This window comes from Euleptes europaea, chromosome 9 (genome assembly GCF_029931775.1).
Source record: "Euleptes europaea isolate rEulEur1 chromosome 9, rEulEur1.hap1, whole genome shotgun sequence".
In the NCBI taxonomy this organism is placed as follows: domain Eukaryota; kingdom Metazoa; phylum Chordata; class Lepidosauria; order Squamata; family Sphaerodactylidae; genus Euleptes; species Euleptes europaea.
In genome coordinates this window covers 17,245,179-17,262,568 of record NC_079320.1, presented here as the reverse complement: position 1 = coordinate 17,262,568, position 17,390 = coordinate 17,245,179, and the positions used below count along the sequence as shown (strand labels likewise).

General features: G+C 40.7%; 1 protein-coding gene across 2 annotated transcripts in view; it reads right to left on the bottom strand.

Moving 5' to 3' along the window:
• CCSER1 (coiled-coil serine rich protein 1) overlaps window positions 1-17,390 on the bottom strand; it is a 716,622-nt gene that overhangs the window by 383,862 nt on the left and 315,370 nt on the right. For both annotated transcript variants that reach the window (XM_056855393.1, XM_056855392.1), the window contains exon 7: window positions 10,102-10,185. In XM_056855393.1, coding sequence (XP_056711371.1) covers window positions 10,102-10,185 — 84 coding nt within the window. The remainder of the gene's footprint in view (window positions 1-10,101; window positions 10,186-17,390) is intronic.

Genomic DNA, 17,390 nt, shown 5'->3' with positions numbered 1-17,390 from the left:
TAAACAATAATAGTCAAAATCATTGACCATTCAATAGATAAACCACAATCACAACAGCAACTTAAAATATTAGACGGGCTTCATGGATCCCCGTCTCAATAACGTTACCAAAACTTTTGGAACCGAAGCAGTTGTTTCAGGTTTAGCATCAGACAATAGAGCCATCATTACTTCTGAGTTCATCCATTTGCTAGTGATACCCTGTATAAAGGTTGCACAAGAGCTTGGCTTTATTCAGAAGTTACAACCCAGAATACCTGAAAGGGCTGCCATGGTTACATACAGAACATCAGAGTACAAGATTTCCTTTTCTGGAGCCAGAAACAGAACACACCTTGAATGAGCAAACAATTCCTTCCAATGCAAGAAATCCTACGAACAAGTGCCAAGATGGGGATTTTCTGATTTCAAAACAAATTACGCATTTATACAAATTGAAAGATACACCATCAAAATTGTAGTGGCATGTGATCACCTATTGTTCCTACTTGAGCATCCTTACTATTCAAACTGCCACATTTGTCATGAAGATTGTTTTATACAATGCATAATCTAAAGCAAAATAACAACCAAGTTTTGGAGTACTATATTTTAAAGAGGGACTATTAGAGGGGAAAGCTTCTTTGTTAAATGGTATCATCAATTTCTAATGAATATTTCAGAACTTGTTGGGGAACCCATTTAGAGAGAGACCAAAATGACTTTCTAATTTTCTCTACAGCTTTATCATATTCCCCCCCCCCACATACCCCAAGGCCAACAATAAGTTAGACTGATGTCCATAATTTTACATCTCTGCAAGGATGATTTATTACTGTATAGAACAGCCTCATATTTTAACAACGATAAAAATATTCGTATGGAAATAAGATTACAAAAACAAACTGAGCCAGCACTTGATGTCGGAGTACCTGCTTCTGAAAAAGATCCTGCAGTTGCCTAATAGACAAATTTCAGATTGGGATCACAGAATATTGTTGATCTCACCGAGATTGCTGAAGGAGGTTAGGTAGCAGGCATTTCTAATAAAGCAAAGATAATTTTTGTCTAATACTCTGTATTGAAGTAAGCATTCGGATATTTCTGTGAATCCCCACGAGTTTTAAATATAGTAGAATCCAATGAAGTACTAACCAACAAAGCAACTCTTTTTTAATTTAACAATTTATCAAATATAAATATAATGGCCAGGATCCAAAAAACAACGTAGTTACTTCTGAAGAAGAGTTGCTTTTTATACGCCAATTTTCTCTACTTTTTAAGGGAGAATCAAACCAGCTCACAATCTCCCCTTCCTCTCCCCACAACATACACCTTGTGAGGTAGGTGAGGCTGAGAGAGCTCAAACAGAGCTCAAACTAGCCCAAGGTCACCCAACTAGCTTCAGGTTTAGGAGTGGGGAACCCAACCCAGTTTACCACATTAGAGACCGCCCCTCATGTGAAGGAGTGGGGAATCAAACCCGGTTCTCCAGATTAGCATCGACCGCTTATAACCACAACACCGCACTGGCTATTCTGAACGCCCAGAATAGAGTAAAACTTGTGTCTTTAAAACAGAAACCCTCCCTCTTCCTAATAGTCATATAATTCACAATATGGCAATAGGGGTGGTTTGTTCATTGAAATAAAAACAAATTACCAATTCTTCTGAGCTGACCCAAGAACTGTGTGTGTGTGTAAAGTGCTGTCAAGTCGCAGCTGACTTATGGCGATCCCTTTTGGGGTTTTTATGGCAAGAGACTAACAGAGGTGGTTTGCCAGTGCCTTTCTCTGCACAGCAACCCTGGTATTCCTTGGTGGTCTCCCATCCAAATACTAACCAGGGCTGACCCTGCTTAGCTTCTGAGATCTGATGAGGTCAGGCTAGCCTGGGCCATCCAGGTCAGGGTGACCCAAGAACTAGGGAATGATAAAGTAGGTCTTTGAGCCCTGTCCAGTGCTGGGAGACAAGACAGGTACTTTTACAAAGGTGAACGTGAGCCAGACTAAAATAAAGGAAACAGTACTACTTCATTCTCCAGTTGCTGTTACAAAGATATGCAGAAGTACGAGAACTGGTACAAAACAAAGGAACGGGAAGGAGTCAGAGAAAATGAAAAAAAAAACTATGTTTTGACTACTGCAGAAAGCTGAATTCTTTTTTGTGTGCCACTGGGCAACTGGATGTTTGTACTTCATCCACATTTGACTGTATATGAAACAATGTGTTACAAATTTAAACCTAGGTTCTCTTCAGTCAAGTGAATATTGTTAACTAGATTATTTCAGATGCCTTTAGCATCCTTTGGCCTGTGTGGTGTAGTGTCAGACTAGGGTCTTGGAGACCCAGGTTTGAATCCCTCCTCTGTCTGGGAAACTTGCTGGTTTCCAACCTACCTCAAGGATTGTTGTGAGCATTAAAAGGAGGCGAGGAGAACAATGGTAGCACTTTGGATCCCTATGGGGGGAGGAAAGCAAGGTATAAATGAAGTAAATAATACAGAATCAAACAATTCAAAACTGATAACTTTGAACAGGATAATGGTCATCCTTTCACAGAAGATAATATCTCCAGCAGCTTGAGATCCAGTCTACGTAAGTTTCCAGAATGCAACTGAATGGAGTACACCCATTTGATGACTATATAGGGCTTTATGTTTTTAGTGGCTTGTTTTAATAACACTGGTCTTTTTAATGGCTTTGATTTTAATGATTGAGTTTTAATGGCTTTGTTTTATTATCTTAGTTTTTAGCTGCCTCAAGTAGGTCTCTGGAGAGACGACACATGTGTGTAAAATGCCATCAAGTCACAGCTGACTTACGGCAAGCCAGTAGGTTTTCCAAGGCAAAAAGCCAACAGAGGTGGTTTGCCAGTGCCTTCCTCTGCATAGCAACCCTGGTATTTCTTGGTGGTTACCCATCCAAATACTAACCAGGGCCAACCGTGCTTAGCTTTTGAGATCTGACAAGATCAGGCTAGCCTGGGCCATCCAGGTCAAGATAGAGGTGACATACAGATTTTCTAAATAAATAAAATCCCCCCCAAGCATGTTAATTGGCCTTGGAAGACTAGGGCAGGTGAACAGAGTTGTTGTTTTTTAAAAAGCAAAGCAAGAACCGGAGATTGGCTTGCTGAACCCCAAGGTGGTGGTGGTGGTGGGGGAATCTAGATCAGAAAGAAATGTCTCAAATGTTTTCATTCCCGTGTTTCATTTCATCCCCCTTGCAGGCCCCCAATTTATGGTTTATTAATACCGCGGTGCTGAATGAAAAATGGCACAGCAGCTAATTTTGAACACTTTATTTTTACTACATTGGCGCTACTAGGAAACATGAGGAATACCCACCCACCCACAGCAAGGTTTTGATTTCTTCAGTGCGAACGAAAAAATGAAGACACTTCCAAAGTAAAGCCTGGTCATATTTATCTAAATCTGCAAGGAGACCTGTCAGTAAAATTATGCATTGCTTCTGAAGCTAGCAGTCTACCGGTGACATCTGAACGGTAGTTGAGCGTATGTGATGCATTATTATTATTAAAGGTGTGTTAGTCACATTGTAACATCACTCAAGACACTTAAGGACAGAGTTTTATTGCCGAGGCACTCAACTCCTGCCATATTATTTCTATGCAAATATGTCTAAGGGAATCCGCATCAGACCTGAAGCCTCTTCCTGCACTGGCAGCATGACAATCATTTATCTGATTCCGGCGCTGAGTGGCCCCGGACGACGTTGCTTTGTGATAGAGACTTAAACTAATATGCAGAATCACCTCCACAAGTGTAAAGGAATATTAAAGATTCTATCTTGCTGGCAGCTTTTCATCAAGGCTTCCGAGAGCGCGAGGAACTGCCTGGCTAATCCACATTGTGTATCATTGGATACTGTCATTTTCACACTCTACAGCTGCCTTGCAGAGTTGACTCGAAGAGTAATTACTGCTGAGATAAGCCTTTTTCTGGAATATGTGCAATTAATTCTCCCTGTAAAAAAGGGGGGGTAGAATCTGACACTTTAATAATGTTTAAGTACACCTAATCTATTTCTTTTCTGCTCAGATGTTTCCTAAATATGAGGAAGAAAGAGGATTTGAAAGTACTTACAGCTGTCTCTTTTTATGTAAATCATCCACGGACCTGTAATATTCTATTGTAAAATAGCAAATGTGAAATAAGATCACAAATTATAATAGAATGCAGAACAAGTATGCAATTATCATAGAGATGAATACACAATATGATTTCCTTGCGAACCACCATTACTCTTATCAAACAGAGATTATCATGGCATTAAAATTTCAAAGGCATGAAATTTAATTCAATTTCCTATATATATATATATATATTTTTTTTTTGAGCGGGATTAAAATTGCTTCACTGCTTCACTGTTTCTATCTATCTTGCCACAAAGGATATGTACTTGCATATGGGTTGGATCTGGCCAGGTATTTTTTGTTGTTGTTCAACCTCAACCACTTCGCCTCCTTACTGTATCTCCCATCTCACACAATTTTTGTCCATGCAGGTTCCATGGTACCCAATGTAGCCTTTTGTGTGGTCAGAGTGAACTAGTTTTTTTCACCATTTGGATCCAACCCTATGTTTCCCTACTTTTGGGAAACTTCATGTTTAACAAGTTAAAAACTATACTTGAGGTAAGTTGATGTATGGCTAGTGTAAATGAGCATGAGCATTAGCATGACCAAGGATTCCCCCTCCCAAATGCCACATTTAAGGAAGACCTGATTATTTGGAAAAGTTCAAGTCAGTCTCATAATGTAATATACTTGGAATGTGATAGTAAGTATTCATGTGCACCCTCTGTACAAAATGGGGGCAGGAATAGACATATCAGTTGGATAACTGCTTTAAGTGGAACCTACCTACAGGTTATTGTAAGAAAAAAAAAGAGATAATCTCGAGATTATTGGCTTTATTCTCATGATAAATTTATGCACCATTTCTAATACTAATGATTTCAGATAAATTGCCCTGTTATAACACGTTAATGCCTGCCATCTATTTAATCCGCCAAGATTAAACCCAAGGACCTGCAAATCTACTGCATATGTTCCAACAGCTTGTCCTAAGGCATTAAGCACCTCTTATGAAGCTGCTGTAGCAAAGGTATTTTCTCTGTGGGCCAGCCTATCAAACATAAATATCTCATTCTCCTTCTGTCAGGGTGAAGGACCTCGTTCTGATAGTCTGCAAAAGGCGATGAATTTGAGCTAACTGACATCCAGTGGCATGTGAAGGCTTTTGATTGTTCAATCAATATACCTCAATAGCAACAGAAAACTTACAAGTAGAGGACCCGCAAGGACTTGCAGCGGTCATCTCATTTCGCCCCTTCCCTACTATTTCCTCTGTTTTCCCCTAAAAGCTTCTCCTTTTTTACTGCTTCCTTCTCTCCTTCTCACCCACTACCCAACCTACCTTTGTCTGTCCCCCACTTCAGCTTTCTCACTTGGCCTTCCTTGGCAGCCTATACCAAGGAAAACCAGTTGTGCAGTGCTGGCCATGGGGTTGTGCCCAGTTGCATGATGCCAGCTGCTGGGCTGGGTTATGCAATGCCAGCTGCCAGGTCCAACTGAGTGGTGCTGGCCGCCAGGCTGGGCTCAGTTGTGTGGTAGGGAACCCACAAGGACCTGAATAGGGCACCTCATTTTCCCCTGTATCCCCTCCCTCAAGCTATTTTCTCTTTCCCTCCTCCTGGCAACCCCCATATCCTCACCATTCCTTGCTTCCTTCTCTGCTTTTACTCTACTAACCAATCTACCCTTTATGTGACCCACATATTCAGCTATATGTGTTATTTGTTTACTTAATTTGTACCTTAACTTTCTTCACAAAGCAACTTACATCATTCTCCTGTCATCCATTTTATCCTCACAAAAACTGTTTGAGCTGGATTAGGCTGCATGTGTATCACTGGCCCAAGGCAGAGTGGGGATGTTAACAATAGCAAGCAGCCAGGCCTGAGTGAGGAATGCAAGTCAGGTGGCAGGAAGTCATCTGGTGGTTTCTGCTGGGCATGAGCCCAATAAGCCCTCCCTCAAATGCCAAAACAGTGCATGAAAGGTCCCTGCCCCCTCCTCATGATTTTTACTGACAGAAATCAAGGCTTGAAGGCTGGAAATATTGTTGTGGTTGCATAGTAAGAGTCACTGAGGACATTAGTGTCTTAAAGCTAAAGGTGCTTCTTCTATTATTTGGGAGAATTTTAAACCCCAGTGTAGTTTTGTAGATTTTTCTGAAAACCTGGGGCATTTTCAGGTTTGTAGAAAGAATTGATTTCTCTCTTCATGGCTCCGGTTTCCAGATTTAATTAACCACAGATTTGGCCACATTGAGAATTAGACATATTGATATACAGAAATAGTTGGCTATTAAGGCATTTTCCTATTTCCACTATAGATCAATCAGGGCACATACACACATATCAGAAAGGCTTTGCCCTTATGGGTCAGGGGATATAGAAACTTCAGAACATGTCTTGATATACTGCTCATTCTACCAAGAAGTCCGCACAAGGTTTCTTTCCCCTTTGCTTTACATGAGTTTCTGGCTAAGAAGCTCTTCATTGACGAAAAATCACAGTTTACACTCGACTGCTAAATTCTGTGCTGCGGCTATTAAAATACGTCGTACCCTGACAGGATAAGAGTAACAGAAATACTTTATTACTCAAAATATTAAGAAGGTCACACCCAGTTGTACGATGTTTATATAAATTTTATTCATACACATAATATGTAATTTTTAGGCTGAGATTATTCGCAGTAGCAGTAGTAGCTGTTGTTGTGGTTTTCATATTATCTATTGTGGCTGTTGTTGTTTGCTTGCTTGGTTGTTTGTTTTTGCTGGTCAGTGACCGAATTAATAAATTATCCTTATCCTTATGGTGGTGGACAGAGTCATTCAGTCACAACCAGCTTAGGGTGACCCCGTAGGGGTTTTAAGGCAAGAGCTGAACAGAGGTGGTTTGCCATTGCCTGACTCTGCATAGCAACCGTGGGGTTCCTCGGAGGTCTCCTGTCCAAGTCCTAGCCAGACCTGCTGGCTTCTGAGATTTGATGAGATCAGGCTAGCCTGGACCATCCAGGACAGGGTTTTAGGAGCTGCAAATCAGGAAAGCAGCATATAAACAGAAACAATAGAAATAATGAAAACCAGAAATAAATAATAACAGCAACATTTAACACCTAATAAATAAACTCAGCTATGAAACTCAAATGCTGCTGTCATCTAAAATCAATGCATGCTCTTCCCACTGGAACTAATTCTATAGCATCAACTATGCTATGCTCACTGTATCAACAAAGTATAATTTTGCAGCGGCAGAACTGCCAGCCACTTCATAATATATGCTTTGGACAAGATGGATTTTATATCAGAACTCCACCAACGCACCAAAGCTTGATGCTTTCTGTATCCCTTTTTGTCACTTAATTTTATATACTAATTACATAATACATCATTCCTTAATGTAACCACATCTGAAACGCAACACAGATAACCAGTATTTATTGCAGAGGCTCTGAAAAGGGGCTTTCTTTCTTTCTTTCTTTCTTTTTTTGGTTCTTGCAAAGAACTTCACTTTTCCAATGCTAACATATACCTCCTATGTGTGAATTTTCAATTTATTTACATAAAAAATGCCAATACCACAGTAAATGAAGCTGAGCAGCCTCTCCATTGTCATTGGAGTGACAAATATTTGTCATTGGAGTGACAAATATGGGTTGGAATCAAAGATGCCGACTTACTCTGCCACTTAAGGGAGAATCAAACTGGCTTGCAATCACCTTCCCTTCCCCTCCCCACAGCAGACACTCTGTGAGGTAGGTGGAGCTGAGAGAGTTCGGAGAGAACTGTGACTAGCCCAGGGTCACCCAGCTGGCTTTATGTGTAGGAGTGGGGGAACAAATCCAATTCACCATATTAGCCTCCGCCGCTCATGTGGAGGAGTGGGGAATCAAACCCGGTTCTCCAGATCATACTCCACAGCTCCAAACCACCCCTTTTAACCACGACACCATGCATTTGCTCCCTGTGCAAAAGTAAATATTGCTAGAGTATGAGGGTGCCAGCGATTTCCTCCTTTGCCTACAGCTGCAGCCTCTCGCTTTCCAGAAAAGAGTCCCCAGGGGGGCTGAGGCTGGAGGAGGACACCAGCAACCTACTTGTGCCTTATGCTTGTGCCTCTGGATCCATGCCAATACACAGCAAATATTAATTTACAATACTAATTAGGCTAAGATTTTTGCTTTAAAAAATAATAAGAATGTTTTGCTGAGACAGGTAGGTCATGAAGAGAGAGTGGTGATGAAGAACTTTCCTGAAAAATAAATGCATCTCAACTAGGGTTGCCAACCTCCTGCTATTACAACTGGTCTCCACTCGATAGAGGTCAGTTCACCTGGAGAAAATGGCCGCTTTGGCAATCGGATTCCATGGCATTGAAATCCTTCCCCTCCTCATGGAATCTGCCCTCTGAAGCTCCCAGGAGAACTGATCACTGCAGTTTGGAGATTAGTCGTAATTCCAGGAGAATTTCAGACTCCACTGGGAGGCTGTTGACCAGTGGCTGATCACAGCCAGTAACTCTCAGACTCAAGCAAAACTAAGTCCCCCCCCAAGTTATGGTTATTTTGCCAAAAATTATCCCGTTTTGATGTCAATATGGAAAGCACAGTCTGAAGTTACAAGCAAGGTAGCAGTGTATAATTATATAAAATTATATATCTTAACTCATAAAATGAATATAAAATAAAGGTCTAAAATGTGTGGGGTGGGGTCAAAAGAGATGCAAGCCACTTAAAGTAAAAAGTTGCATTGAAAAAGAAGGTATTTTCTAATGCCATGACAAATACTTTACCAGTATTCAGTGCAGTCTAGCACAAGAACCAAGCTTTTGCCTTAGTTCAAAAAATACAGAATGGATGCAATGGGGTCAGTGACCTTCTATCCCAATCAAAATAGTCTAGATGAGGTCTTCCCCAAAAGCCACCTTAGAGGTGCCAATTGATGCAGAAGGGCACAGCTTGGTTATCAGGGGCTAGGCGGAACATGCGCATTCCACCCATTCTGTGGTCACCTCATTGGCTGCCATTGGTTACAGAACTCAATGCAAGGTATTGGCTTTCATATACCAAGACTGTCATGGCCTTGGACTTTCATATTTGCAGGACTGCCTCTCCTCCTATGCTCCACCAGGACAACTTCACTCATCTGAGCAGGGCCTTCTTCTTCAGCTACCACTTTGGAGATGTGTAAGATTAACAGCTGCCTGTATATGTGCCTTATCTGTAGTGGCCCCATCCTGTGGAATGGCTGGGCCAGAGTGGTCCAGAAGCCTACCATGCTCCTGGCATTTCACGAGCTATCAAAAGAGGATGTATGGATGTATGGATGTATGGATGTATGGATGGATGGATGGATGGATAGATAGATAGATAGATAGATAGATAGATAGATAGATAGATAGATAGATAGATAGATAGATAGTTTATTTGCGGCCCTTGGCCAGATAAAACAAGATACATGGACTAAAATGGTCTTACATGTGTGTGTGTGGGGGGGGGGTGAGCTCTATGCTAGGTAGGATCTACACAGAGCTGTGGCATTTCTTCCAACAGTGCCTAATGTTTCTTTGATACTGCACAACAACTGTCAACACAATCTTCCAAAACAAACAACCACTATCAGCATCCCTGCATAGTATCCCTTTCTGAGAATAACAAGTCCCCAGATACCGAGGACTTGTAAATCTTCTTGAATCAGAATGAATGATTAATATGGCTCTTGGCTATCTACTTTACAGCAGGCACAAATATATTATATACCATGTTTACTCAAAGAAAAAACGACCCTGAATGTAAGATATTCCCTTAAAAATGTTACACACACACACAAACGTTATTGGGCATAACTGCACTTTGTATGCAAATATAAGATGACCCCCTATTTTTTTGATGGCATATCTATGAAAAAACCTACATTTGCACTTGAGTAAATACTCAGCTTGTGTGTATAAAACACACACTTTTGGGCCCCAACAAAGTCATTTGCTTTGTGGATGAACTCTGCTAGGAGCGTTGAATCCCACTCACCAGTTCTTCCCGCAGTTGGGAAATGAGTTCATCTCTCTCCTTCAGTTGCAGCTTCAGTGCTGAGCATTCATCTTTCATTATATCCTATAAAAACATCAAAAGAGGGGTTATAATAGACTTAGCGGTTTTCCTTTGCTTTTGACAAGAAAAGGCAGCTTCACACACAGAGAGATAATTATATCCAAGTAATGAAACACAATTCCTTCTCTATCAGGTGGGATATATGTATATATTTTTTAAAAATAACAAATTCTGCCACATACACACCTAATGCATTCAAAGATATTACATACATAGAAATGGGAACATCTCCCTGTGTGTTAAGTCCATTTTGTTAGATTCTGATTCTTTTAAGCTTTTTTTTATTGAAGCCTCTGTCAGGCATCTCTTTATTTCAGTGAAGGAACAGATGGCCATAAAATTTCATAGTTCTGTTCGCACAAAACAGCATTGCAGAAATTTCACTTCAGTTGCATTACTGGGGATTAAAAGAAATAAACCAAATCAGACTGCAGATGGAAAAGGTAAGCAGAGTCACTGGCCCAAACTCAGCAACAGAAAGAAAGCGACCCTTTCATGGAAGGAAATAACCCACCATGACAGTCAACAATATTGCTACAAAGTCAGATTTAGTGATCTATGGGTGACTTTGGTGCTCTTCTAAATGATATTCAAACAACACAGGTTATAGTCAGGGTTTCATAAGGAGCATGAAATTAAACTGATATAAAGGTACAAAGAAAAATGCTGAGGTTGAAAGCCAGAACAAGATTCCTAAACAGAGCAGGATGTCTACACTACAGACTTAAAGCGGTTGAATAATCACCCTTTCTCTAAGGAGCCCTGGGAACTGTAGTTCTAGTTATCTATTTAACTAGCTTTCTAGCCAACATTAAGTATATGTTTACTACTCTATCTCTCCATTGAGAGGGTTGATTGAATATCCACTGTTGCTTGGTGGAGTACTGGGAGCAAATTTGTGGGGAGAATCAACATTGCTTTAGCAGCAACATCACCTCTGGCTTGAACCTGGAACTGATGTCACTGTATCAGGGTGTCACTCTAGGATTCACTCCAAACTCTAGCTTTATAACCACTTTCATTGTCCTTGCCCCCACCATCTCCCTAATTTCTACCAGTTTTAACTACCCTCTCCCCATAGTTGTTTGGAAAATTTCCCATTAGTGATAGGATTGCCAGCACTGGCAACCCTATCACTAATGGGGAATTTTCCAAACAACTATGGGGAGAGGGTAGTTAAAACTGGTAGAAATGAGCTTGTAGTGTATCATTGGTCTCAAAAACAAAGCACTATTAGTACACTACATGATACAATAATTAGCTACCGAAGAAAGTTTATCAGAGTGAGCAGGAAGATGCTGCCCTTCTCTAGCTGCCCTTAGTCTTTCCAGGCCAGGAGGGTCTCTAGCCGGCTGGCAGAGCCCCAGAACCTCATAAATTTGCTCCTGAGGTCCATCGACCCTCCCCCCCACACCGCTGGACAGAGGGGCATGTGGCATGGTTACCCTGAGATTGTAACTCCTTAGTATGCAGGTGGGATATCACGTTTGAACACTCTTGCTCATGAAACACACCCTTCCAATGGAAAACAATTAAATTCAGCTTGCATTTTGCAAGTAGAGAGCCACATTCCTGATTGCTAATAGCAAGTCAGTAATAACTCACTTTTCAGATGTTAAACATATAACATTTAAATAGACTAGATTATGAGTTTTGTTATATTGACAAAACAGAGAGGACAATATTTAAGCTGCAATCCTTGTTGGAAGCAACAAGCCCCCCCCCCCCATATTAGCTCATTAAAGTATTTTAATTTTAATTTTCCAAAATAAATGGTTCAAAGTGACTTGCAACCAAGAACATGTGACATACAATGAAATCACTAAAATTAGATAAACAGTAATAAACAAATATTTAAAATAGTCATAAATGACACATAACTATCACAATGCATGGTAACCATTTATAACAGCCAAAACCCAATTCTAAATAGTAAATACAACTGTAGAACAAATGGTAGTCAAATAAACAGTTGTGGCATTGCTTAACTTCTACACACACACTCACAAACGTGGCTGCATCCACATAATGCAGGATATTCCATTGCTGTAGTAATAATTTGCAACTGGGTTTTCATGTATGAACAGTCCACTCCAGTTGTGAATTATTGTTATAGCATAATAATAGCACAATATCTAGTGATGGGTGGATGAAGCCCCAAAGCAGAAGAAATAATGTCTTTGCCTGACACACACCCCAAGAATGAAGATGCACAGTGAGGCTCTTGGGAAAGGGTATTCCGTATAAAGGGTATTCTAACTTGAAACATATAATTATTTGGGGTCAATGCCTTCCTTTCTTCCAAGGCAGAGATAACCAGAGAAGGGCTTTTCGAGATGATCTCAGTGAACAGGTAGGTCCATTAGAGAAGAGAGCTCAGTGGTGCGCGCTTCTGAAAAGATTGAATCAGGGTTCATACAAATATTATAATTATCAAACACCTGAGTAAAATATGCTGCATACAATTTAAAAAAATGTTTAAAAGTTAGGTTTAAAAAAGTTAGGTAAAGAAAGAGTCTAAGAAATATAGTTACATTAAGGGGCTCTTAAAATATAAATATTGCCACAGAAATGCAACAACGAGAACTGACAAAGCAAGGACATAATGAGAGGGACAAGGTGAGGGCACAAGACGACATCGGGCAAACTACAGAAGAGCAACATTTCTGTCAAAAAGCAACAGCGATGCACAACAGTTACTGGATCCACGTGTACCTTGAAAAGCCTAAAAGTAGCAAATGCCAGGAAACCTGAGGTGAAGAACAGGTCATCATTTCAAGGCTTGCTGGTTCTGGACCATTACAGTGAAATACATCACAGTTCGTTACTGAAGCTTTTAAGGTGAAGGGGAAAAGAAAGACACAAACAGATTCATGTTAAGTAGAGAGGGGGAAATATTAGGCACCAGGAATTCCACCACAGAAGTTGACCTGAACCATATCTTAAATCCATTTCCTGCAGCCTCACCATGTGTTTGAAGGGATTATGAACATGTCTCTATAGCAGTGGTTCCCAACCTTTTTTTGACCAGGGACCACTAGGACTTTTTTGTTCGGTGCAGGGACCCCAAGGTTCAAAATAAAAATTCCAAGAATTTGAAAATAAACTTTAATCATAACTGTTAGTTAAACATTAAACTTAGAATAATATTTGAATATATATTTTATAATAGAGAACTTTTAATTGAAAATATTAATTTATTATGGGTTTATAACTTTGTTTCGCGGACCTTAATTTAGTTCTCGCGGACCCCTGGGGGTCCACGGACCCCTGGTTGGGAACCAGTGCTCTATAGGGACTTCCTGTGGCCCAAAGTTGGCACAATAACAGAAACAATAGCCCAGGCTAGCCTGATCTCATCAGATCTTGTCAGATCCTAGAAGCTAAGAAGGCTTGGCCCTGGTTAGTATTTGGATGGGCAACCTCCAAGGAATACCAGGGTCATGACGTGGAGGCAGGCAATGGCAAACCACCTCCGAACGTATCTTGCCTTGAAAACCCTACAGGGTCGTCATAAGTCAGCTGTTACTTGATGGCTCAAAAAACAAAAACAAAAAACCCAATAAGGGGCCATGTTAATGGCAAAGGGTCAAATGCAGCCCAAGCCCATTTTCAGGTCAACTAAAAAAGAAAATAAAAGTAAATTACGTGAAAAAGGCTAATGATGAAACACAGAACCTTACCGCCCCATGAATAAAAAATTATCAGTTTCTCCCAAAAGCAAACTTGATGGGAAAGGAGGGAAACAAGGCTGACGGTTAAAGAATTTGTACATTCTATGGTGTAAGGGTTTTTTTGGGGGGGGGAGTGGGGGGTGATACAGTCTGAATACCATTTCATCTGATACATGAAATGTGTCCTCAGTTGACAAATATGGGGGGAATTTATTTATTTATTTATATTTCTAACCTGCCCTCAATCCCTGGCCAAAGCCAGTCTCAGGGTGGGTAACAAGACAATAACAATAGAACAATAAAACCATAATAAAGAATAGAATAAAATATGTGTTTCTTTTACAAATAAAATAAATATGCCATATAAGCAATTTCAGGCATTATACTTCCATGCCTACTACCCCTCTGCGTATCACACCTAATCCAATCATGCCTGCTAATGTCATTTACTTACTTTTGACATTTACATTGCTATTGTGTGTCTAATTCACTCTTCTCTACTTAAGGATAGAAGGACACACATTCTATTTGTATCTGAAGAAGTGAGCTGTGGCTCATGAAAGCTCATACCCTGCCAGAAATTTTGTTAGTCTTTAAGGTGCTACTGGACTCTTGCTCTTTTCTATTGGTACAAGATGGGCAGATGAATTGTTACATTATGAAGAGCACTAATTTAGATTTGTCATCTGTCCCACATCTTTTTTTCACTTGCCCTACTGGAAAGCATGTTTGTGGGAACAGAAGAAAAATTTCAGTGCTTTGACAAAGGGTCTATCTGTACTGGGGATCCTACATTGTGAGATACGTTTCAGGAAATGTTACTGGATTATTGAGACAATTTGCTGACTTATGACCCAATGGAACTAAAAGCCTTCATGTATAGCAAGTGGGTTTAGCATATCACTTCTCCCAAAAGCATTTGGGGGGGAAAGTACCATTCAGAAAGCAGATTTAATATTTCCTGGCTCTTCATAACCTCATGTTCTATTTCCTCATTCAAACTGTTGTACCAATATTTGTAAAAGTTTTGACTAACATCATTGGAAATGTCATAAATGGATTTGATAGGCTGTCAGAGGCTTTACAATTAAACAACTATTGCTTGGAAGGCACATACTACAACAGATGAGGGAACTATTCGCCACTGAGCTCTAAACATTCATTTAATTTTGATCGTACGTGAGATTGATACCCACTTAAAAAAATTGTATCTGAATATGTCTTTGGGTTTGTAAATCCAGTTCTCCAAAATCCAGTTAAAGGACATGGAGGCATTATGTTAAACCTATCTAATCTGGAACTACAGAGGAGTGTGTCCCATCAGTCACACATTGGTTAATGATCACATTCATATTTAAAAGACAATTCACATCTTACCCTTTTAATAAGAAAATATTGAAGTCACATTTGTCTTGTATTGGCTGCCGAAAACAGCAGCGTGCCTCCTCCCCACCGTGGTCAATACAGTCAGCTATGACTGCAAAACACTTCCAGCACCCGCTTAGCAAATGCAGGGATCTGCATTCCTGACAGTGATCCCTTCTAAAAGCCATATACTAACTGGGTATGTACGTACCTAACTGCCATCAAGTTGCAAACAACATGGCGACCCCAGCATGGGGCTTTCAAGGTAAGTGAGAAGCAGAGATGGTTTGCCACTGCCTTCCACTGCAGAGCCTTCCTGGGTGGTCTCCCACCCAAGTACCAATCCTGCTTAGCTTCACAGATCTGATGAGATTGGGCTATACTATGCTGCCTTCCCTCCCCACTATCTGGGTACACTGCGGGGGGGAAAGGCTTGGTGATTAAAGCTGGGTATCATGCCTTACTTGCATGTTGTTGTTGTTGTTGTTGTTATTTCAATTTAATACCCCGCTCTCCATGGCCGAGACCGGGAATAATATCCCATTTGATCAATAAACTGCTAATTGTAAAAAGTTACAACTAGGCACGCAGATGGACTAGATACAACAGCAGTGAGGGATAGGGAGGCCAGCAATCATATATAGGTAACCGTAGCTGGCCTCAACCATAAGCCTTCATCTACTCTTCCCTAAAGAAGTACTCATGGTTAGTCTCATCTTTCAGTTTCTTAGCTGGAGGCGATACAGCTATATAGCATAAATGGCTGCACTTGCTCTATGCATCTTATGCATTGCCATAGATAATCAGTCTTCCATACATGCTATGGGAACGGAAAAGATTGGGAAACACTCCACGTCCACATTTTAAAGTTCATAGATGTCGACGCAAATATTGTTTGCAAGCGTTCCCTGAATCCATCATGTGTATGGCACGGTAATGTGAAATGGTGAAATAATTCTATCCCACATGTTAAACGGAATTAGCTTCCACTTAAATTACTATAAAAACAAATATAACCTAATGTACAGAGTGATGTATCTTGATTGCAGCAGCTCTTCAAATCTAAGTGTACGCTAGGCACTAAAGCCATTGTAGGAAACAATTGCATGCATCATGTTAGAAGGACAAAGGAAGTATACAATTTATGTAACAGAGAGACTATTGAAAATATAAAATAATATTACAATAGTATTTCTAACTGCCATAAACCATTTTATTCTTAAACTTTGCATGTAATTCTGCCTCTGATTTTAATACTGGTGATATTTTGCCATATAAAACATTTTGAGCAGCAATAAAAGGAAAGCGATAGTTTCTGAAATATATCCCATATATTTCCCACCCTTCCTCCAAGCACCTTAGAGCAAATGTTTTTGGATCCAATCCAACTGGAGGAAGAAACTCTCACATAGCAGAAGAAAGTCCTTGGATCCAACACACAATGACCAACATGAGATTTACCCATTTTATCACCATTGCACAGCTTTATCAGGGATGTTAAGAACGAGCATCCCAAAATCACATACAGTGCATTCCTAAGGAGAGTTACTCCAGTCTTAGCCCATTCATTTCAATAGGCTTAGGCTGGAGTAACTCTCCTTAGGAATGCACTGTTAGTGACCTTTGGGGGCTAATCAGGGATCAGAATCCTGGTCTACACTGTGCAAATCTAACATTTGGTTAACAGCCCATTCCTGACCTCAAAGGATGAAAGTCCTTTGAAGGCCAAAAAGGGGCTGCACTATCCAGGTGGGCTTGTACACCGGCGGGGGGACCCAGACGCTGATCTCCTGGCGCTGCCATGGCACCACCGCCCAGGGATATCGGCTGGGCCTTCCTCCGGCGTCCCACTGGCGCAAAGCCCCGTGCCAGCATGACAGGAGCGTCCCCGGAGCAGAGTGCCAGTAGGCAGCTTCCTGTCCCCTTTCGACCTGGTACGCCGACAGGGAGAACACTGTTGCTGCGCCAGCTTTTTTGCTGGTGCAGTCTCACTGTTCTCCATAGCGCAAAATGCCCCATTAAGAAAAATAAAAAGCCACCAAAAGGCCTTTTAAAGCCTTTCAGCGGCCGGGAAACAGCTTTGGAGACACCACAGTGATAGTGTTGGCCATATGGCCATATTGGCATGGTATGGTATAGCCAAATCTTGTCAGATCTCAGAAGCTAAGC